This window comes from Haemaphysalis longicornis, unplaced genomic scaffold (assembly GCF_048455015.1).
Source record: "Haemaphysalis longicornis isolate Haplotype H1 unplaced genomic scaffold, Haemaphysalis longicornis Haplotype H1 scaffold_1, whole genome shotgun sequence".
Classification (NCBI taxonomy): domain Eukaryota; kingdom Metazoa; phylum Arthropoda; class Arachnida; order Ixodida; family Ixodidae; genus Haemaphysalis; species Haemaphysalis longicornis.
In genome coordinates, this window is record NW_027526203.1 from 160,635,404 (window position 1) to 160,655,516 (window position 20,113).

At 50.2% G+C, this 20,113-nt stretch overlaps 1 protein-coding gene across 3 annotated transcripts in view; it reads left to right on the top strand.

Annotated features, from left to right (window-relative positions):
• LOC144166954 (uncharacterized) overlaps positions 1–19,847 on the top strand; it is a 58,289-nt gene extending 38,442 nt beyond the window's left edge. For all 3 annotated transcript variants that reach the window (XM_077696391.1, XM_077696397.1, XM_077696400.1), the window contains exon 4: positions 19,553–19,847. In XM_077696391.1, the coding sequence (XP_077552517.1) occupies positions 19,553–19,600 (48 nt within the window). In that variant the 3' untranslated portion in view covers positions 19,601–19,847. The remainder of the gene's footprint in view (positions 1–19,552) is intronic.
• Positions 19,848–20,113: the final 266 nt, after the last annotated feature.

Genomic DNA, 20,113 nt, shown 5'->3' on the forward strand with positions numbered 1-20,113 from the left:
ACAGTGCAGTAGTTGGAGAACATACCATAATTTGCTGATAAAAAACAAGTTACACACAGATGCCCTCGCAAACATTGACAGCCCGCTCCCTTTCCGTTTTTCAGCTTTTTCGCGCAATTCGACAGCCTGCCTGCGCCAGTACGGATCACTGTCGACATAATTTTCCAAAGGCACTCCCAAGTATTTTGCCGGCGTGGTCTGCCAGTTGATGCACTCAAACACACTCGGCGCACAGTACGAGGGGTCGTGCCAAAAACATACACATTTTTGCCAGTTCACTCCACTGCCACTGTACTTACAAAACACTTTTAAAGTATTCACGGCAACGCTTATGCTGTTCCTATCAACGGAAAAAAAGGGCGATGTCATCTGCGTACGCTAAAACGCGCACCTCACACGACTCTAATCGAAAGCCATTGATACTTTTACTCCGAATGATACTGAAACAAAAGGCTTCGATATACACACAAAAAAGCAGAGGGGACAGCGGTCAACCCTGACGCACAGACCTCTGAACCTGGATGGATTTTGCGATTGGTTTATTGACAACGAGGCTGGTTGAACAACCAGTGTACGCCATGAGTACGCCTTCGAGAATAACTGACTCTACACTAACGTGCTCTAACATGTTTAACAGAAGTTCGTGCGCTACCTGGCCAGGTCTATCTGAAACATGGCCAGAGCACCTTTCAAGTTATCGCAGCACTCTAAAACGCTTCGGGTGGTGTGAACATTGGTGACTATGGACCTACCCTTTATTCCACATGTTTGGTGTGGTCCGACAATGTCTTTGATAACAGACTGCAAGCGGGAAGCCAACACTTTCATTAAAACCTTGTAGTCGACATTCGTCAGACTGATTGGACGGTACCTAGATATAACTCTCAGTTTGGCTTCATCCTCTGATTTTGGAATGAAAATGGTGTGACTCTAGAAATGAAGGCAAAAGAACACCGTTCTTGTAAGACTCTAAGTAAGACTCTAAGACAGCTCTTAAGTCGTTTTTGAACTTCTTGTAGAAGGCTGCGGATAAACCATCGGGGCTCGGTGTCTTTCCGGGGCTCAACTCGTCGATAGCTCTCCTCACCTCGTCTACAGTAATATCCCTTGGAGATACTCTGAAGATTATTTGCCCAAGCTTGGAAACAAACACATAAACTCCTCCTTGAACTTAACCGCATCAACAGGGTGACGCGCAAATAGTTGCTTGTAATGCTCATAGAAACCGCGTGCAATATTAGTCTGGTCATTATACACTATGCCATCAAGTTCTATTTTGCTTATCGCGTTTGTGCGGGCGTACCTTTTTTCTGAACTTAGCGCTCTCTTAGTCGGCGCTTCGACAAGCCAAAAACTTTCAGCTCTCGCCCGTACAAGCGCTTCGTGGTACCGTTCCTTGTCGATGACCTCGAGTTGCGCTTTTAAAGTTCTAATATCTTCTTTGAACGTACCAGGCGACTCACACTCTTCCTGTAGAAAAACGTCAAGGCTGCCTCGTAGCACGGCTTCCTTTCGCCTCTCCTCGTTTTTCATGGCGCTTGGTCATTCGAGGGCTTTCATTTTAATCTCCTGTTTAAAGAGCTCCCATTTAGTCGTATAACTCCTCTCATATTCAGTACAAAAATACCCCTGTGCGCTTGCGTCAACAACCTCGACGAATGCCTCATCTTGGAGAAGTTTGTTATTCATCTTCCAAAGCCCTCAACAAAAGGCATTTTGTCGTTTCGACCCCTTCCAAGAGTTACGAACACTAGGCAGTGATCGCTGAAAGAAACAGGCGTTACTTGATAGACGTCGCAATCGGGAACAAGATCTAACGAGGCATACACTCGGTCGAGACGTGCATGGCTGTTACCCTGAAAATGTGTGTAGCGGGCGCTGACTGCACTGCTTATGCTATCACCTAAATCTGCTAAGGCGAAGTCGGCGACTATCTCGTTCAGTACCGCCGTGCTCGCGTCTCTGAAATTTGTCGGGCTACTTTTATCTCGCGCAGAGCATACACAATTGTAATCGTCCAGTAAAATTAATAGACGCTCTGTGCAACACCATGTCCTTAAATCTTCAAAAAAGTATTTCCTTCCGGTGGCCTTGTTTTGCGCGTACACACAGGTACGCGCCATTCATTTGCACACAACTCGAAATCACACACAACAAACCGCCCCGTTTCCGACGCGATAACGGTGTGCAGCGTTACCCCTAGACTTCGTCGTATTAAAAGCGTGCAGCCTGCGGACAACCCCACAGCGTGAGAGACACACACGTCGTAGCGCGACGCGGAGGGCCATACGGACGGTGTGGCCCTCTCTCTCAACTTTGGTTTCTTGCAATGCCACATTATCCAAATCCTCATCGGTCACTATAGACGGTACAACTGATTCTGCCGTCGTCTGTCAGCTAGCCCCCTTACATTCCGAGTGGCGATGCGAATAGCCTTGCTTATACAAACCATGTTAAGAGATGGACCAGACCTGGCGCGCAACAGTCATGTTCTTTCTCTCGCTGAAAATACACCTCATTGGCTTCCACTACTCGAAGACACTCTCAACAAACACACCGAGACGCTTCATGAACTCTGACGCCAACTCAGACGCGCCAAAATACGTCTCCCCCAAAACAACACACACTGCATTGACTCTGAAGACGCCACAACCCTAAAAAAACCCATAGGCTGTTAACTGCGTAGTTGCGCTCAGTCCGCTGGTGCTTCGAAAAAAGCATGGATGGATTGTGGGGTTTAACGCGCCGACGCAACGCAGGCGATGAGGCGCGCCGTAGTGGAGGACTCCGGATTAATTTTGACCACCTGGGGATCTTTAACGTGCGCCGAAATCTCGTACACACGGGCGTTTTTGCTTTTCGCCTCCATCAGAAAAGCGGCCGCCGCGGCCGGGAATCGAACCCGCGACCTCGTGCTCAGCAGCGCAACGCCTTAGCCACTGAGCCACCGCGGCGGGTCTTCGAAAAAAGCAGTGCAACATCAAACCCAGTTCGCAGAGATGTCGACTACCTTTCGAAGCAAAGCGTCTAGACAAAATGGGCGTGTCCGGGGACTTCATGCGGCCTGGTGGGCCACTGGGCTTCGGTTTGAAGCCTAGACGTCGCCCCATGCATTATCGCCTTCGCAAGCGGCTCGTCGTTGCCGGTTCCTCCGGCGCCTTCCCCGTTGACGCTGCTCTCACGCGGCCGCTGTGCCACCGCACCACTGGCACCGCCACCATCCAACTCCATGTCCGCGACGCCCGCTGCTGGAGCTTGAGACGTTGGACCCTGGCTTGCCGTTCCGGCGACGCTGGCCTCGTTTGACGAGGCGTGGGGGGGAAGCGTCTTCGGCTGGACAGGCTGCAGCTTTTCAGGAACGCGCTGGCCAGCCTCGACCTCAACCCGTCCCACTGGCGTCCTCTCCTTCGCCTCTTCACCGGTTGCTCCTGCTGCGGTCTCCTCTGCGTCCGCCTCGTCCATGAGGTGTTCGTGGAGGTCATCCTCCTTCGAAGGCCCGGTGACGCTGGCGTAGGACTTGACCGCGTAGGACTTGACGCTGGCGTAGGACTCGTGGCCGAAACGACGACATGAAGAACACCGCGGCACCTTACACTCGCGCCTGACGTGCCCCTTGGTGTTGCAGCGTAAACACTGCGGAGCCCTTCCGGCGACGAGGACGAGGGCCTTGTCGCCCGCCACACGAAGTTCGTGCGGCAGGTCTTCGATGGTCACACCCGCCTTCAGCTTGATGGTCACCGACCGCATCGTCGAATTCTTGTGCTGAGTGCCGTCGACGCGCCACCTCTCCTCACGCACTTCGCCGACACGCCCGTAGGGTGCCAGCGCAGAGCGAACGGCATCGATAACGACGCAACGACGGTCTTTCACTTTCACGTCGCCGATAGCCAGCATCTTCTAAACGCCGTCCACCGACTTGAAAGTCGTGGCCCAGACGTGGCTCATCTAATACGCCGCCGATGCCAAAACATCGGGGAGCAGTGCCAGATGAGACAAAGTGTCTCGAAAACCTTCGACGCGGTAAGGGCGACCGCGCATGTCCGCATGAAAAAAAATTTAGTGCCCTTCCACCCTGTGAAGAAGGATGACCAGCAAAGCTGCGGTGCCGAGCCTCAACGTGAGCTTTGACTGTGTCGTAGTACAAGGGGTGCACGTTTGTTTGTAATTTGCGGTTGAGCATAGTTCCTGGTTAATTAACCGAATGAACTTTTGACGAACTAGAGTTCTGTTCCGATGGACAAACATGGGGCTGTTCGTTTCCATCCCGTAGAATCCCATATGTATTGATAGTGCCCGAGAATTCCACAATATATGCAACTTCCTGTGAACCATGTAATTCTTGAAACTATATAGAACCCGTCGTTGTGTTAGAGTCGTCTTAGCGGCGAATTGTCATATAATTTGTTTCGGTATAGTTTCAATAAAACAAGCGTAAGAGCCACTTTCTGTAATGGTGTTACCTCCGAAGATTGACGTGATTCACTGTGCAACACTCGATGTGGGAAAGCCATCTTACAAAGATCAAGCTTAGAACGATCCCCTTAAAGTCTGCTTCACCTCCTAGAACAAATAAATTGCTGGGAAGACATTTTAGGGCGCAGCCCTTTGGCCCCCGTCTCTGGGCTCAGCCGCGTCGGCGTCGTCGTGACCGAGCAAACGATGGGAAGACCGACGAATGAAAGAAAGCAAAGGAGGAGAATCTCACGAAATTGGGAGAGTAGGGTGGTTCGCCGTGGCAGCGCGAGCAAGCGCTCTCCGAAAGTGTGCGGTGGGGGAAGGGAAGGGGCAGTATGCTGTGCCCGCACGAGGCGCTCGATGCTTGGCGAAAACGTGATGGGGGCGCTCGCGTGACAATGATGTGCGGCAGTTCGCGGTCCCTTCCTGAGACGCACTTCGCGCCGCCGCCGCAGAGGCTCACCGTCGAGAGAACCCACGAGTGAGTGCTGCCCCAGCGCACTGCAGCCATTAGGAGTGAGTGCTGAACTGCGAGTGACGCAACCGGTCGTGCGCATCTGCAGCGGCTGTTGTGGAACGCGCACATGCGCTCTGAGCCCGTTCTTACTGAGCAATGAGCGACGCAACTGATGGAGCTGCGTCGTGTGCCGCTGCTGCTAAACGAGCTACCCGAACAGCTGCGCTCAAATATCACATAGGGAGTATCGTAATCGCCAGCCAATTTTTTAAAGGAAATATAAGCCGTCTTGTATTAAAATATGAAGGCCCTAGGACCTTTTTAATTTTGTATTATTTTTTCCATGCGCCGGGGGTGTGAATTTCAGTGGGCTCCGCAACGTGGCGCTACGCTCGCTAGCGATTCTTGTCTACATCACTCTGTTTCCGGAGACGATCTGCTGGATCCTAGCCATAGACAGCTTTGCTGTAAAAAGCCGTGTTCAACACCGACTGACCTGAAGGCAACTGGGGCAACACAACTTGATAATCATCTCTATCCTGAGAAGAATCCCTCCTACCGCGGGCCGAAAGGCTCGCCAAAGCCGCTCCTTGGACGGAGCTCGACATTCTGCGCCCGCACGCAAGCGCAGCCGGAAGCAGAATCCCGAGCCATGAAGTCATGCCGCGGCTGCTGTACGAACGCGCCTTATGTCCTTCCCTCTAACTCATCCATTAAGATGGTGCTGCCGTCTCGGAGAGGTGAAGCGAAATAGTGCATAGTGACGCTAAAGAGCGCCGATAGTTGGCGCCTCGATAGGGCAGCGAGGTGGTAAGGTGGCATACGAGGTGGTAAGGGGAGTCTGGAAAGGGGTCATGGTACCAGGATTAACTTTCGCAAATTCGGTTCTGTGCATGAAGCCAGAGACCCAAGCCGGCCTGGAGGTAAATCAGAGGGCGGTAGGCAGATTGGCCCTAGGGGCCCACGGCAAAACTACAAATGAAGCGGTACAAGGGGATATGGGCTGGTCGTCTTTCGAGGCGAGGGAGGCGCAGAGCAAGATAAAGTTTGAGGAGCGACTTCGTGACATGGAGGACGAAAAATGGGCCGCGAGGGTGTTTAAGTACCTGTATATGAGGAGCGTGGACACGCGGTGGAGACGGAGGACCAGACAGCTGACCAAGCGGTACGGAAATTCGGTAGGGGAAAGTGATGTTTACACAACAGTTAAAAAGCAGGTAAAGGCAGCAGAGACGACGAAGTGGGCACAGAGCATGGAAGCGACTTATAGGGCAGAGAAACGGGAAATTAAGAAGGAGGGACTCTATGACGAGAGGCAGTACTTTGCTCTTCGAGGCACGGGCAGGGTGCCTGAGAACCCGGGCATACACGGGTAGCTACAGGCAGCAGGATGAAACATGTGCGTGCTGCGGCAGTGATCGGGAAACTATAGACCATATTGTCAGGAACTGCACAGAGATACGACCACCGCGGGGTGAGGGGGAAACGACGCTGGTGGAGGCTTTGGGATTTGGGGCGAGGGTGAACCTCAACTTCAAGGCCATAAAGGTGACGAAGAGGCGACTGGAGTGGTGGTGGAGGAAAAGTAGGGAAGGGATGAGTACGCAGGCGGAGTAATCATACGGATGAGAATTTAGAACAGCGAGGGGAGGAAAAAAACGGGGGTGGGGGTGATGAGTTTTTAAACAAGGAAGAGAGGGAGATGGGAGGTAGGATGCAAATCTATTAGGTTAACTGGGAGTAGGGCGAGTAGGCGTAATAAAACTGGCAAGTCGGTTGCTGACAACCGACGCCCCTATTCAAAGGGAAAGCCACTAATCATCATCATCATCATCGTGTAGCAGCCGACGCTGCTGTGTTTATCCGTCCGCCGCCTATGTGGAACGCCGCTCAGCTTGTGGAACCTGACCTCGTCGCAACGCAAGCGTCATGCGGAGCTCCGAGATTTCGGACCAGGTGCTAGTCACCTCCCGAGGCCTCCAGGTCGCTGCGGCCCTGTGGGCAGCCGCCACCGCCCCATAACCCTTTACGGCCCAGCCCACACATACGTGTGGGTCAACAAATCGTTTACTAAGTGGCACCTGTTTCGGTTTCAGTTTCACAGCCCTTGGTAGTCGCTGCGAACGCTTCTGAGACTTTATTGGTTTCGTTAGTTCACTCATTTCGCCACCAGGGGGCGAGAAATCGCACATTAAAAACGGCGCTCAAGCCAGCGCGATCACGCTAGCCGCCGTCAAGATGAAAACTGATATTTCCTCTTGCTATTCTCGTGTTTTCTGAATAACAAGTGTAAGACACGACTTGCAGGACATGGAAAAAACGCGATTGGCTAAAAAATACACCCGTTCCCTTCGTCTTCGTTCCGTCATCACGCTTGAAAAATGCACCCACACATATGTGTGGGCTGGGCTTTTGTCGTCACGAAAATTTTGCTGGGCACTACAGGGTGGCGGGCTCGTGCACTGCAGCGCTAGCGATAAAAATTTTTTCTTCCTTTCTTCGTGTCTCATTTATTCGCGGTTTTCTGTTGGCTCGTTGGTAATGTTTTCTCGCGCCTTAACCTGAAACTAGTTCTGTAATTACTTGTGAAAAAATATTAATTATAATTATTAATTATATTAATTAAAATTCACTATTATTAATTTTCCAAAAATTCCGTTTATAATATCAGTACTCCTGAAAACAATGTAAAACTCGCAAATAAAACGTAAAAATGCAGGTTTTCTGCGCCTGGTGCCATTTTTAAGGTATTCTTACTGCCCGCAGATCATACGAATAGAAGCCCAGCCCACACATATGTGTGGGTTTGTTTTCTGTGTTAAATACTCTGCGCTTTCTTTTTTCACTTGTCGAAGCATGATTATGAAGGGGTAAATACACAAAATTTATTTACTTGTGGCCTTTTTTTTTCTAAAATCTTTTTGTTGGGCAGGAAAGGCATAAGGGGGAGCTCTTTCAATAAATGTTATTTCTCTGTGGTCGCACGTTTGTCTAAGCGACCCGCCAGCAGGACGTCGCTCGCCAAGCACAACCACCAGACCGCTGCCGACCCGCAGGCCATGCCCCTTTTGCTGTAGCGTACTGTGACTTCTCCAAACTATTCGCTGACAACCCGTTCGGTTTCGTTCGCACGGTTTGCGAGCGCCTGGGGTTTCAATGGGATTTACGCAATGCTCCGGCGCGTGTAATCCAGTGTGTAATGTTGATGCGTTTAACGGTGCCATACCGACGAAATATAAAATAGCGAAGTGCAAGTTCATATCGATGCACAATTAAGATTCATCTGATCCTGTGAAGGCACCTTTAACTTTCGTGTTTTACCGATTGCTATGAAAGGGGGTTCAGCCTCATTTCTTTATCTGTTGTGGCCTTGTCTCCGGAATGACACCCCGGGACACAACTAGTGTTCGGCATCGTCGTTCCACTGCTTGAGTCGCCTCACAATAGCGCGAGATGCACGTTACATTTCTTTCCCGCGCGCGCACACACACACGCGCACACGCGCACACACACACGCGCGTGCACACACACACACGCACACACACACACACTCACGCACGCACACACACGCACACACACCCACACACACACACGCACACACGCCCGCGCACACACACACTCTCGCCGCGTCTCCGTCGTTCGAGCTTCGCGGCGGCCAAACGCAGCATATGAAGCTCTCCCATTGAGTTACGGAGCAGTTTTGTGACCCCAGTAAAGCGGCCGCGGGTACAGCATTAGTTCAAGGCGGCCAGTGTGGGACCGTGGTCACACCGCATGCAGGGTCCGGGCGGTGTGATGGTGGTGCCGGCCGACTACAAGCATGCCGCTAGAGCATCCGTACGTTTAGGTATCGCGCCACTTGCAGTGAAGGGGTTGCTCAATCACTGAAAGTAGTAGAGTAATCACAGTTATCATATCCATCAGTGGCATTGCGTTTTCAGTTCATAGTTTAGGGAATTTTGCGAAGCGGGCACAGTAGCCCCTGAAATCTCGCGATTTCTGGCCAATCCCCCAAGTTTGTATGTGCCACGAACAAACGAACATCTTTTGTGCTACGCTGGTAACTTGCGCAGACAGCGTAGCTGGTAGAGCACTTGGCTGCTACCGTACAGGCCCGGATTCAAACCCCATCGGATCACAGGGTTTTTTCTTTATTTACTCTTTACAACGGCGGCCGGTTTCTTGTCCGGACGACGACGACGGTGTTTCCCTGAATGGGGGCCTTAACGCTTTCTTAAAATGCCGGAAGAAGAAGGCGTCGCAAAAGCATAATGAGAATGAAGTGTAAAGAAAATATCGCGCATAGTCTATCGACGGTAAATGCACCACGTGAGAATGCCAGGGGATACATTGTAAACTCACGGTTGCAGTCAGAATGCAACTCACGATCGAAAAATTCCCCAAAGCGCTCCTTGCGATTATTAACCCCAAAGAGCTACTAGACCAGCATTCGGGAATTTTGCGATGCATGTCAGCTCTGAGCGGGAACCGGGACTGCGAATGGTGCACGGAACTGGTGGGATTACACCAAGGAAGAAACCACAACGGCAGGAACTGTCGAATATGGGCAATAGGTTGATACAACTTTACGCTTCCAGGTCTTGCGTCGTCAGCCGCTATCCGCAGCTTGACGTCGATGGGCTTGACGTTGCTTGGCAAGTCGCTAAGCATAACGTTACACCGGAAGTGCAAACTGCAACAACAGCAACGGTAGGGCCTGCGTTGAAGGTGAGGCCTAACCTAGTAAGCTGAGGGGGCTGGGTAACGACGTACGATCTCAAACCGATCAAAGCTATATATCGGTTTCACATCGTACGCCAACAACCGGCTGCCTCAGCTGATTAAAGCACAAGAGGTTGGCCGTTGCTCGGCACATCCTTAACCTTGAAGTTAGGATTAACAAACGTTAAGCTTAAGCCTATGCCTGAGATATACCCTTTGCAAAAAGGCGGGCTACATTGACACTCAGCGGGGCAACACTGGTGGTTAACGCCACGACGCCATGTATGATGAATGAAGCGGCGCGCATGAACGCCGTAGCGGCGGCACGCTTCGGCCCTTCGCTTAACCAGTCTGCAGCTACATAACAAAAGTTGATTGGTTTTAAATGCAGAGCATTTCCGTAACTCACGATGTCACCCGCGTTGACGTCCGTAGGCGTCCGTAGCCGTAGTCCGCACCCCTCCCCCTACACTATATACAAAAAATACTATCCGGCGCCTGGTTTCGATCCCTCGACCCTGCGGGCGGAACGCAATGTACATGGCATGCTCTACCCACTGCGCCACAAAGCCGACACAGAATGGGAGGCTACGAACGCGCCTTATATCCTTGACTCATTCAAATTACTGCTGACGAGCGCTCTCTCGTCAGCAGTTGCCACAAGTGCAACAACATTAACGTAAGGCAAACTACTTAACGTCGAGCGCCCCCGGAAATGCTCGGCATTTGATCGTGCCCCTCGCGAGGGGGATGTTTCGCTGCGTCGCCACGCGAACAGTTTGCCATTATAGTTTCCGCCCGCTCCGGTCGGTGTCGCCACGGTTCAAACCACGGCAGGGGAGCTGCGCGGGCGTTCGTTGATCGGCGTGCGTTCCGGCGTGGTGGTTTGATGTTGCGCTTTTGTTGCGCCTGCGCGTACCCTTGTGTTTTTTTCTGTATACGCTGCTAAGGCTCTTGTAGCATTATAAAGCGCGATAACCACGCATTGCTGCGTACCTCTTCGCAAGCGGTACTGATACGTGAGTGATGCCAGGCAAAAGGTTGGTACAATGCGCGTCTTTAGCGTCTCCCGGTTTGATGCTCAGAGCAATGGCCCATTTTTTGTACATTATCTTGAGAGCCAAAAATTCGAGCTTTCAGGCGTGTTTCGCTTCGCTTGTTTAGACATTTCGACGGCAGTAGATTGGGAACGCGAACTAGTACTTTATTTTCCGTTCTTTCGCGGCGTTAACGGCGTCTGCCGTGCAGCTACCCAGCCGTACTCCAAGTGAATCGGAACCCTGCTTTTCTGTAAATCTATTGTATGTATGAGCTCCTGACGTAACACTCGTTGCGCAATGAACGAATGCTCATGGAATAAAGGGGAAAGAAACGTTGAATAGGCATGACAACTTAGGTACTAGTTTGCAGTTTCCTTATCTGATAGAGGTGCAAGGTACATCAAATGTGTATAACTTGCATAACTTATTCGCATGTGTCCTATCATGAGATGTCAGCTGACATAGATTAAGATAGGTGGATCGCAGCAATCAAGAGAGGTGAGAAACAATATTTTACTGTCTGCAAGGCAACGTCTTTATGTATGCTTTGGTCCTTTCCGTGAATGGTTGAGAAAGTTTGAAACGTCGCAAAGTGAGCGCTCAGCACAGAACTGGCATCTCATAGTCCGTTCATAGCGGCCAGCCGCCACTACAGCGGGACAAGCGAGGGCGCATGGAATAAACGCAATAAGAACTCGACGACTAAACAAGTAGGCAGCGGTAAGGCTATTCGTTGTTAGTAACGAATCCTGAATTTGTTTGCCGGTGGTCGTTATCACAGACGGCTGTATTCCACGCTGAAATTGTTGGATCTCGTAGGATCTGTCAGTAGACGACCTCTGCGAATAAAAGTCCAGAATATGCTGCTTTTCAAACAAGTCATGCGCTTTTCACCAAATGTCATGCGCTTTTCACCCATATTTGGAGCTTGCCTCCCTCATGCCTGTATCGTAAAAAGCGTGTTCGCACCAGGCCAAGGGTCTGTTCATTCTGGCCTGTGCCCACTGCCTGCAAGCAGTCGGTGCTTATGGCAACAGCACGCCAACGAGAACTCGCTAGCACGCCAGTGCCAGCCTGCGCGCGTTCTGTGAACTAGTTCGTGGAGCCATGAACGTTGCGGCCCAAAAAAAGCTGAACTCAATGTAGAAAACATCGGCAGAAAACGAAAAAGTTAACTTACAAAAAAAAAAGCACGCACCCGCGGGGACTCGAACTCGTGACTTGCAAAACACTTGCGGCAACACACCTAGCGCCTCAGAGCATGCGGCCACGGAGCGGGACGGGGAGGTCTTGCTAATATAGGGTATATATTGTACAACCGGTTTACACTTTTATTTAGTTTTGGCATTTAGAGCAGCTTAGGTGACTATTTGTTGTACTACGCTCGTGCAGTAAGCGTCGCCCGAGTTTCCACAGTAGCTCACGTCTAGCAATTGCATTTCGTAGACGTAAAAGCGTTCGCAGATGCGTAGTCGTGCTGCTGACCGCTGTGCTTGTTCGCCCAGCGCAAAAAAGTGCTTCCCGCACCCTATTTTTACGCTGTACGGTAAAAATATCAGTTGATATTGTTCAGTTGATACCTATATTGACTTCGCTGACTCTTCTCCCGCCTTCAAGAGGCCTTATATTTTCCTACTGGCGTACCAGTCAGCGAAGCGTCGCATGTGCGCTTGTGTGAAGCGACCTTGACTTGGAACTAGATACAGTGTACAAACTAACCAAGTAAAGAAAGGCCCATTCTTCCATTCACAAACGTGTCCTGGCTTCGTTTCAACTGAGCGAACGAATTGCGACGACCCGTCGGCGGCCGGCGGACGAAACGCTGGGCCGACAGACTCTGTCTGAAGGCCGGGGAGCCGTGCAGTTGCGCAGCCAATTGCGAGCTCGGCTCCTCGCGACGTCACACGAAAACGCCGCAGAAAATGGGCGAGCGTAAAGAGAGGAGGACAGCATTTTCGAATTAATTTTTCTACTAAATAAAATCGCGTAAACGCGCCCAGAGTGGTCGTAATATGGCCTGGGGACTCCGGACTACAATTTGCGCAAGTAATCCCGCAATGTTTACATATCACTTCAGTGTCCCTTTAAGAGAAGAGCGTTCCATTATTACGCCACAGCGGACGGCAGCTGCTCTGCGCTTGCTGCCTTCTCGTTTCCTTCATGATGGCGGTGCACAGTGTTGCCGGAGTCACTGACGGCTCCTCCGCTAGCGATAGGGCCATGTTGGGAAGGGTCTATGGGATTGGCGAGGGTCACTGATTAATAGTGACTGAGGGAAGGAAAATAATAAAGGAAAAATGATGAGGTTGCTGCTGAGCACAAGGACGCGCTTTCGATCAACGCTCCGGCTGCCATTTTTCTGATAAATGTGAAAACCGAAAGCACCGGTGTGACGAAATTTCGGCACACGTAAACACCCCCACGTAATCAAAACTAACCCGGAGACATTTTACTATGGCGCGCGTTATGTGTGCCTTAGGAGCGTCAAACCATAGAAATTTGAAATAATATCCAACAATGCTTGATCCAACCATGCTTGCCCATTCAGTAACAACTTAATTAATGCGCTATAGCGCCCAACCCATGTTTTCTGTAATCCCATGTTTTCTGTAATTTCGTGATACTCAGCATTTATATTTACCAATAATTACATTTTTTCTTTTACAGTAGAAGAAAATTTACTCTGTTTTTGCCCCGTTAATTTTCAGTTTTTAATTTTTTATATTTTTCAAGAAGATTGAGCGTCTGTTTTCTGCTGGCGAGTAATTTAATGAATGATATAGCCTATAATAAAAATGTAATTAGAAGAGTTGGAAGGTCGTGTCAGCGTCTGCTGCTTCTACCGGTTTTTTCCATCGTTTTGGCCTTATACAAAATGTACAAAGCACAGCCTGCCTCGTCGTTGGGCTTAACTAACTATATTCACCTACTTCTGCGCCTGGTCACTAGAATATTAACGCCATAGCGGGCTTGCCCAATCACCCGACGATAACAGCGGAGTGATCACCGTAATGAGTAGTTTGCCAGCATACAGAGAAGCTTGATACTTCCTTATTGCTGCATTGCAAGTATAGCCAACGCGGCATGCGTACCGGTGACCTGCCCTTTAAAGTGGCGGCATTTCTAAATTTCTCTTAAATTGAATCCTGGTTTTAGGCTGTTGAAACTTGGAACTACGGCTGGGCGCGGTGAGGCTCGCCGTACTGAAGTTCTTCTGGGAAGTTTAGACCACGTGAGGGTGTTTAAGATCAGCCAAACTTTGCAGGGAAGGGAGTTCGAGTTCTCGTTTTTCTCACTCACCGAAAGCATCCCGAACGCGGCCGAAAATCGACCGTGTGACCTGGTACCAAGTACATCACACACCTTAGCCACTGAATCTGAGAGCAAAGAAAATGCCGTAATTAGGCTGCTGCTGTAATTTTGCGCGTGTGCTTTGCCATCCAGGGACAGTGCACGAAGTCGGCCAACTTGCGATCTACTTCTTGGGCAAGGAAGATTCGCGTAGGTTAACCAGTGCCATCGGCTAATCGGGAAGCTATAGGGGTTGCCTCGGTTTCCCTCAGCTTGCACGGAGTGTTTTAAGTTTAGGCAACTTGATACTTCACTTGATCGCAAAATGGATTACAACGCAACATGAAAGAAAGCCCCGGGTGAATGCGAAGTTGTGCGAGTTTGTTCCGTTGGTGCTGATTTATCAGAGCACAATGACAAGGGTGAGCGCGTGATGCTGTTTCGTTGGCGTGCATTTCCCTTTCTTGGCAGATAGATTGCCCCACTCATAAAAACACCACATGCACCGAAAACTCAGTTCCCCATCGCCCCTGCAATGCATGCCCGTGGTTTCCGTAGCGAGCGTATCACACTGTCATCCTGGCGAAGAGTAATGAGACTTTCCGGGGGATTACCGACAATTCCCCCGCCCCAGAAACGTCCCACAGCCCGGTTGCAGGGGGCGGGAGTCGTGAAGAAGGGGAGTATGGTGTATACTGTAGCGCGATTTCGATGTCATTTCCATACAGTTTTTCAAAGAGCGGAGCTTCGCGCAACAAAAGGCAGTATACTGCAGGACGCAATCAAGCGATGCATAGTCATGTCACCAGGTATCAAAGATACACAGCCTACTCCGAAGCTTGGCGGTCGAAGGCGCAGGAGTCCCGGCCGGGATTTGAACGCTCAAGCAACGGGTGCCTGCTGAAGTTGCTATATCCACTCAACTAACCAGGAAACTAACCAGGAAACCAGGAAACTAAAATCGTTTTTCAAAGAGCGGAGCTTCGCGAAACAAAGGGCAGTAACTGCAGGACGCAATCAAGGGCCGCATAGGCCCCGTTTACATTAGCCCCGTTTACATTGACCCGACGAGGGCGCGTTGAGTCGAAATAAACAAATTTTTTGGACTCGACACCACCATGTATAAGCGGACGGGGTGGGTCAGAGAGCCGTCGCGGCGAGTCCAGTCAACTCGGAGGCAGGGGGTGGGTTAGCTCGCTCGTCGGGCTGAGTCGGCGGGCCGCGGGGAGCAGAATACCGTATTTGCGCGGTTCTAACGCGCCCCCAATCGTAACGCGCGGGTAAGTTCGCGCAGGAAAATTCGAAAAAAAAATTGACACTCACGGTACTCCGCAGATGGAAAAGACATGACACCACGTACCTGGAAGATGGAGATATTATTTGGCATGTGCAGCTGTGGAAGCCGAAAATGATTCTGCTTCATAATATTGCTTATCCGGCACCTGCTGGAAATAAAGCTATAGCGGGAAACACTGAAGCTGTTTGCGATCTCAAGTGCCTTGATCTTCATAATTGTAGGCGTTACGGGCTAATTGCAGCAGCACCAAAAAAAATGCGCAACAGCTTACCAAAGTATGCGGCATGCCATTGAGAAATTAGTGCGCCGAAGTTCACTCACGTGGTGTTGACGGATTGCTTTTATTGGATTGAGTTGGATTTTGGGGGGACCGTGTCCGTTCCGCACGGCAATGCTGCTGGCCGCTTTAAAGCCTATTTCGGTTTTGAGCCCGATTGTAACACGCACGCAAATATTAAGGCTACCTTTTAGCAAAAGAAGGTGCGCGTTAGAATCGTGAAAATACGGTAGCTCCTTTTCCGGGAACCCCGCCGCTCCCCTCACTTCGATTCTTTGGACGGGGTTCATATAAACGCGGAAGAGGTCGAGGTAGCTGAACCCGCCAGTCGACTCGACCTTTTTTCGTCGAGTCCATGTATCCGGGGCTATAATCATTTCACCGGGTAGGAAAGATACACAGCTTCCTCCGAAGCTTGGCGGTCGAAGGCGCAGGAGTCCCGGCCGGAATTTGAACGTGCAAGCAACGGGTGTCTGCTGAAGTTGCTATATCCACTCAGCTAACCAGCAAACTAACCAGGAAACCAGGAAACTAGAATCGTTCGGCAAAGAAGCTGAATATCTGAAAAAGAGCCGATATTGAATTGCGCCATCAGCTGGTCTTTTTACTTTAGTTTTTACGGCGCATGCCCTTACCTTGTTTTCCCTTCGAAATTTTATTAATTAAAATGTTGCTAGTCTTAGCTTGTGTGCCGCCCTATACTCTCTCCTCCTGTACGCGTCTTCAAGGCTGGGCTACACCGTTCTTCAAAGTACGTATTGGCCTCGAGGACATACCGTGGCGCCACCTATGAGTGACGTCACTTGTAGGACGCCGAATCGTGTTGTCGTCTGCTACAACACATTTCCCGTGCGTATGCGGAAGCGTGTTTTTTTGTTGTGGCCACCGTCTCACCCCCTCCTTGTGGATTTGATGCAAATTACCAAAAAAGTTGTCTGTAAACCAAATAATTCGAGCAAGCAATCAGCAACTCGCTTGTTCCCGGCGACACCGCCGCGTTTAGGTACCATCGCGACCCACAGCTAGGCAGCCAGCTAACGCCAAGGACGATGCAACTGATGCCGAGAAAAGTACGCTGTAAATTCATTATGAAATACTTGTGTAGGTACATGTGTGTGCAAGGAAACACCTTGTAACAGTGACGGAAACGCGTCGCTCAATTATGATCTCGCCACGCGAACTTCTCGTATTGCCTGGTAAATGAATGACTACGCGAGAACGGTGATCGGATTGCTTCGCCGCACATGCTTAAAAGTATTGTTATGGTCTGTAGTTTGGCCTAATCAGTGCCTATTTCCCCTACGATGTTTTTATAGTCATGCCCGGATTTGATTAACGATTACTGCCGTAGCGTGTACTCTGCACGGCTGATGTTTACTTTCGCGACTTGTCCGCAATGTATGAACGGTATGAACTCGAGTTTTTAACGCCTTCGCGCGGGTCTGAACAAGGCTATATTTAGTTTTCGTTAGGTGTTCGGCGTGGTAATTTATAATTGCAGCGTGTTTTGTATGTTTAAAGTGAGCCGGCCTTTCTCAAGCATAAATTTCGAAACTCACGACTGCTCACAGAAGGCGAGCCTGCGTACGAGGCGAAACACGTCGTTAATGATTTCGGGTAATTGGGGAGATTTAGAATGGAGAACCGAGCGTTGGGGGCCCCCAAGAAGTTAGAGGAACCCAAACGCAACACGCGTGTGCGCGAAGGGAGGGCCTTCTCCAACAGCTCGCAGCCGGCTTCGGATGCACGTAATCGGATGTTGAGAACTTTAGGCTTGGCGTCGCAGAATATATTTCATCGCCGTTAGAGTTGCGAGTGACAGCCCCTAACAAAACGTTTCACCGCGCTGGAAACTCTGTAAGCGCGGTGATTTCCGTTGAAGCGATCGACGATCAAGATACCTGCACGGCCTTGGCCGATTCTTGCGCGCAAGCATAGCCATCCTTTGGCCGCTCACCTCACCGGCGTGAACGGGCCGGCGCTGCCGGGACCGACCTCCGCGGCCGGTCGGCGTAAATCGCGGCAGATATTTGAGCATCGCTTTGAAAACCACAGCTGATGACACTACCTATCAGAATTTTTCATCACACTAACATGCACTTTCACCAATCTGTAACTTCTTTGTTGCTGTTGCTGCCGCGAGCTGCGTCGGTTCGAGCCGCACCGTCGGTCGTGCGGGCAGGCACGGCGGGAGCGTGTGCTTCTGGGAGCAGTTAACGCTTCACGATTTCCTGCCTTATACATTTCTTGCAAACAAGAGAAATCTAGAAACTTCACTCGGCGATCGCCGTAGTCCACATTGTTGATCGGGGAAACAAGCCGCTGCTTACGCTTCGGTCGCATATATACGTAGTACACCACCGCGCTCATGGTGGTTGCGGATAATCTACCACAGTTGATACGGTTATAAAGTCCCCATGAGGTCGAACTGCGCTTGACGCACTGAGAATTAACTTCAAACGAAGGAAATTAACACGAAAATACTTTTAGAACGCGCTTCCTAAGCGAAGTGGCGAAGTGTCACGCGCTGCAAGCCAACTACGCAGCAAGATAGGAACGGTGATCCTACAAGTGACGTCAAAACGATCGCAGCGCCGGCCTCTCCAGTGGTGGGCCTCGCGGCCAATACCAACAGGCCCAACATCAAACTCTTCTCTACAGCACAGAACTCCTCAATAGCTCGAACGCGGGGGCAGGTGTGTGCCGAATGTTACGAAATTAGTTTCGAGGAAGGAGTAATTATCACCCACCATAATGCAGCAGCACAGAGAAGAAACGAGGGGTGTAGAATTGCGATGAGTTTAGCAGCGAACTTTAGGTGCGTAATTAGCGTCTCTCAAAGGGTAGTTCGGGGCCGTTGTTCGTGGAGGAGGTCGGACCGGGAGGGGAAGCCGCGTGGCTGGGCCTCATCAAGAGGGCGGCCAGAGGAACTGATTTAGCTTTGACCTCACCTTTTACTCAGCTTCAAGGATGAAGACTAGTCCCGGTAACGTGCTTCATGCGCGTGAAACCGTCATTGTGCAATTTGGCAACAGGTCCTAACATTTTCCGTGACAGTTTCATAACGCTCTCAATTAAAATAAATCTGGGACAATATTTTCGTTCTTCTCCCTGAGTTGTTTAGTGTCGTGTCATCCATGAAACGCTGCTCAACTCTCACATGCGTGGGAAATATTTCGACTTTGCAAAGTATTGCCACGAGCATACTTTTCCTCAATGTTTTCCTTTCTTGGAAGGAGCGTTTAGATCAAGGAACATAGGTCAGTGTACTGTAAAGCAATTCCTTAGTTCAGCTTCACCACAATGCCTTTATGTGGCCTATACGTGCCACGAACCAAGCAGATTCGTGGAAAGACACGACCGTGCGCGACAATGTGACTCAAAAAATGCGGCCTGCGCTGAGGCGCACCGAGCATTACAAAACATCAAGCTTTCATTGTAGCATGCCGGGGTGCAGACCAAACTTTTGAGTGATTCCTTAATCTCGGCATCGTCATTCGCCGAAATGTCCCTGTCGTCTGCACGGATTCGTCAGTGGTGTGCATTAAGGCGAAGTCGAACTTCAGGACTGTTTGGCGGATGAATATGTGTTTGGTTAGTTTAAACATTGGCTGGCTAATGTTGCAAACGTTTTGACCTGGATGTAAAGGTCAGTTGTTTGAAATTTATGCTCCTCATTTTGTGATGCACAAGAAAAATCAAGAACAGCAAAAAGTGTACGCGTGCGAGAAATGAGTGGGCAGGTCTAGGATTCCATTTTCGCCTCAGGTGCAAGCTCAGCCTCAGACAATCTGATGGTCCGTAATTGTCCTAAAGGTCAATCTAATGACCCCGAATTACCTTCGACGTCATTCACTCAACGCGACGCAACCTTACGCCATGTCGTGAGTTTGAGGATTGATTTCAGGTTGAGTTGAATTTTATGGAGCCAATACTCATAATTTCTTCCTCTACTGCTCTCTCCAACCGGGAATTCTAGCGCGATACTGATGGATGCTTCATTTCTCCTGCAGTCACAAACATGCAACGACGGACTACCCCAGAGGCCATCCTCCGTCTAGTCGCCGTGGTGGCCGTCCTGGGCGCTGTCATGGTTCTAGACTACAGGGGCAGCCTGACAGACGCCAACTGCGTGGCAAGAAAAAAGGGAGCTAAAGCATGCGACAGTCGTTGATCCCTATTGGAGGCCGCGTTCCCCGTAGGCCGAACCACCATCCTGCTTACGCACTTTTACTGCAGGCTAATGAATTTGATTACTTTTATTTCCTTACTCTGTTTCTAATGTACAGAAATAAACGTGATTGAAATGACCAATTACAGTGTTCTTTACATTTCGGGGAGTTGTCAACGAACGATGTCTTGTTTTCACCCTTACTGTATTTACTCCTCTTAAATTATTCATGACATTCCAAGATAGTTTGAGAGCGATTCAGAACCACCCAGCCCACTTTGGTTTCCAAACGTATGCACCATGAAGCACGGTCATGTCCAGTTAACATTGAAACACGGATACTGGCACTATGTTTAAAGGAGTACTGACACGAAATTTTCGTGTTACGTTTTTTTTTCGCTGC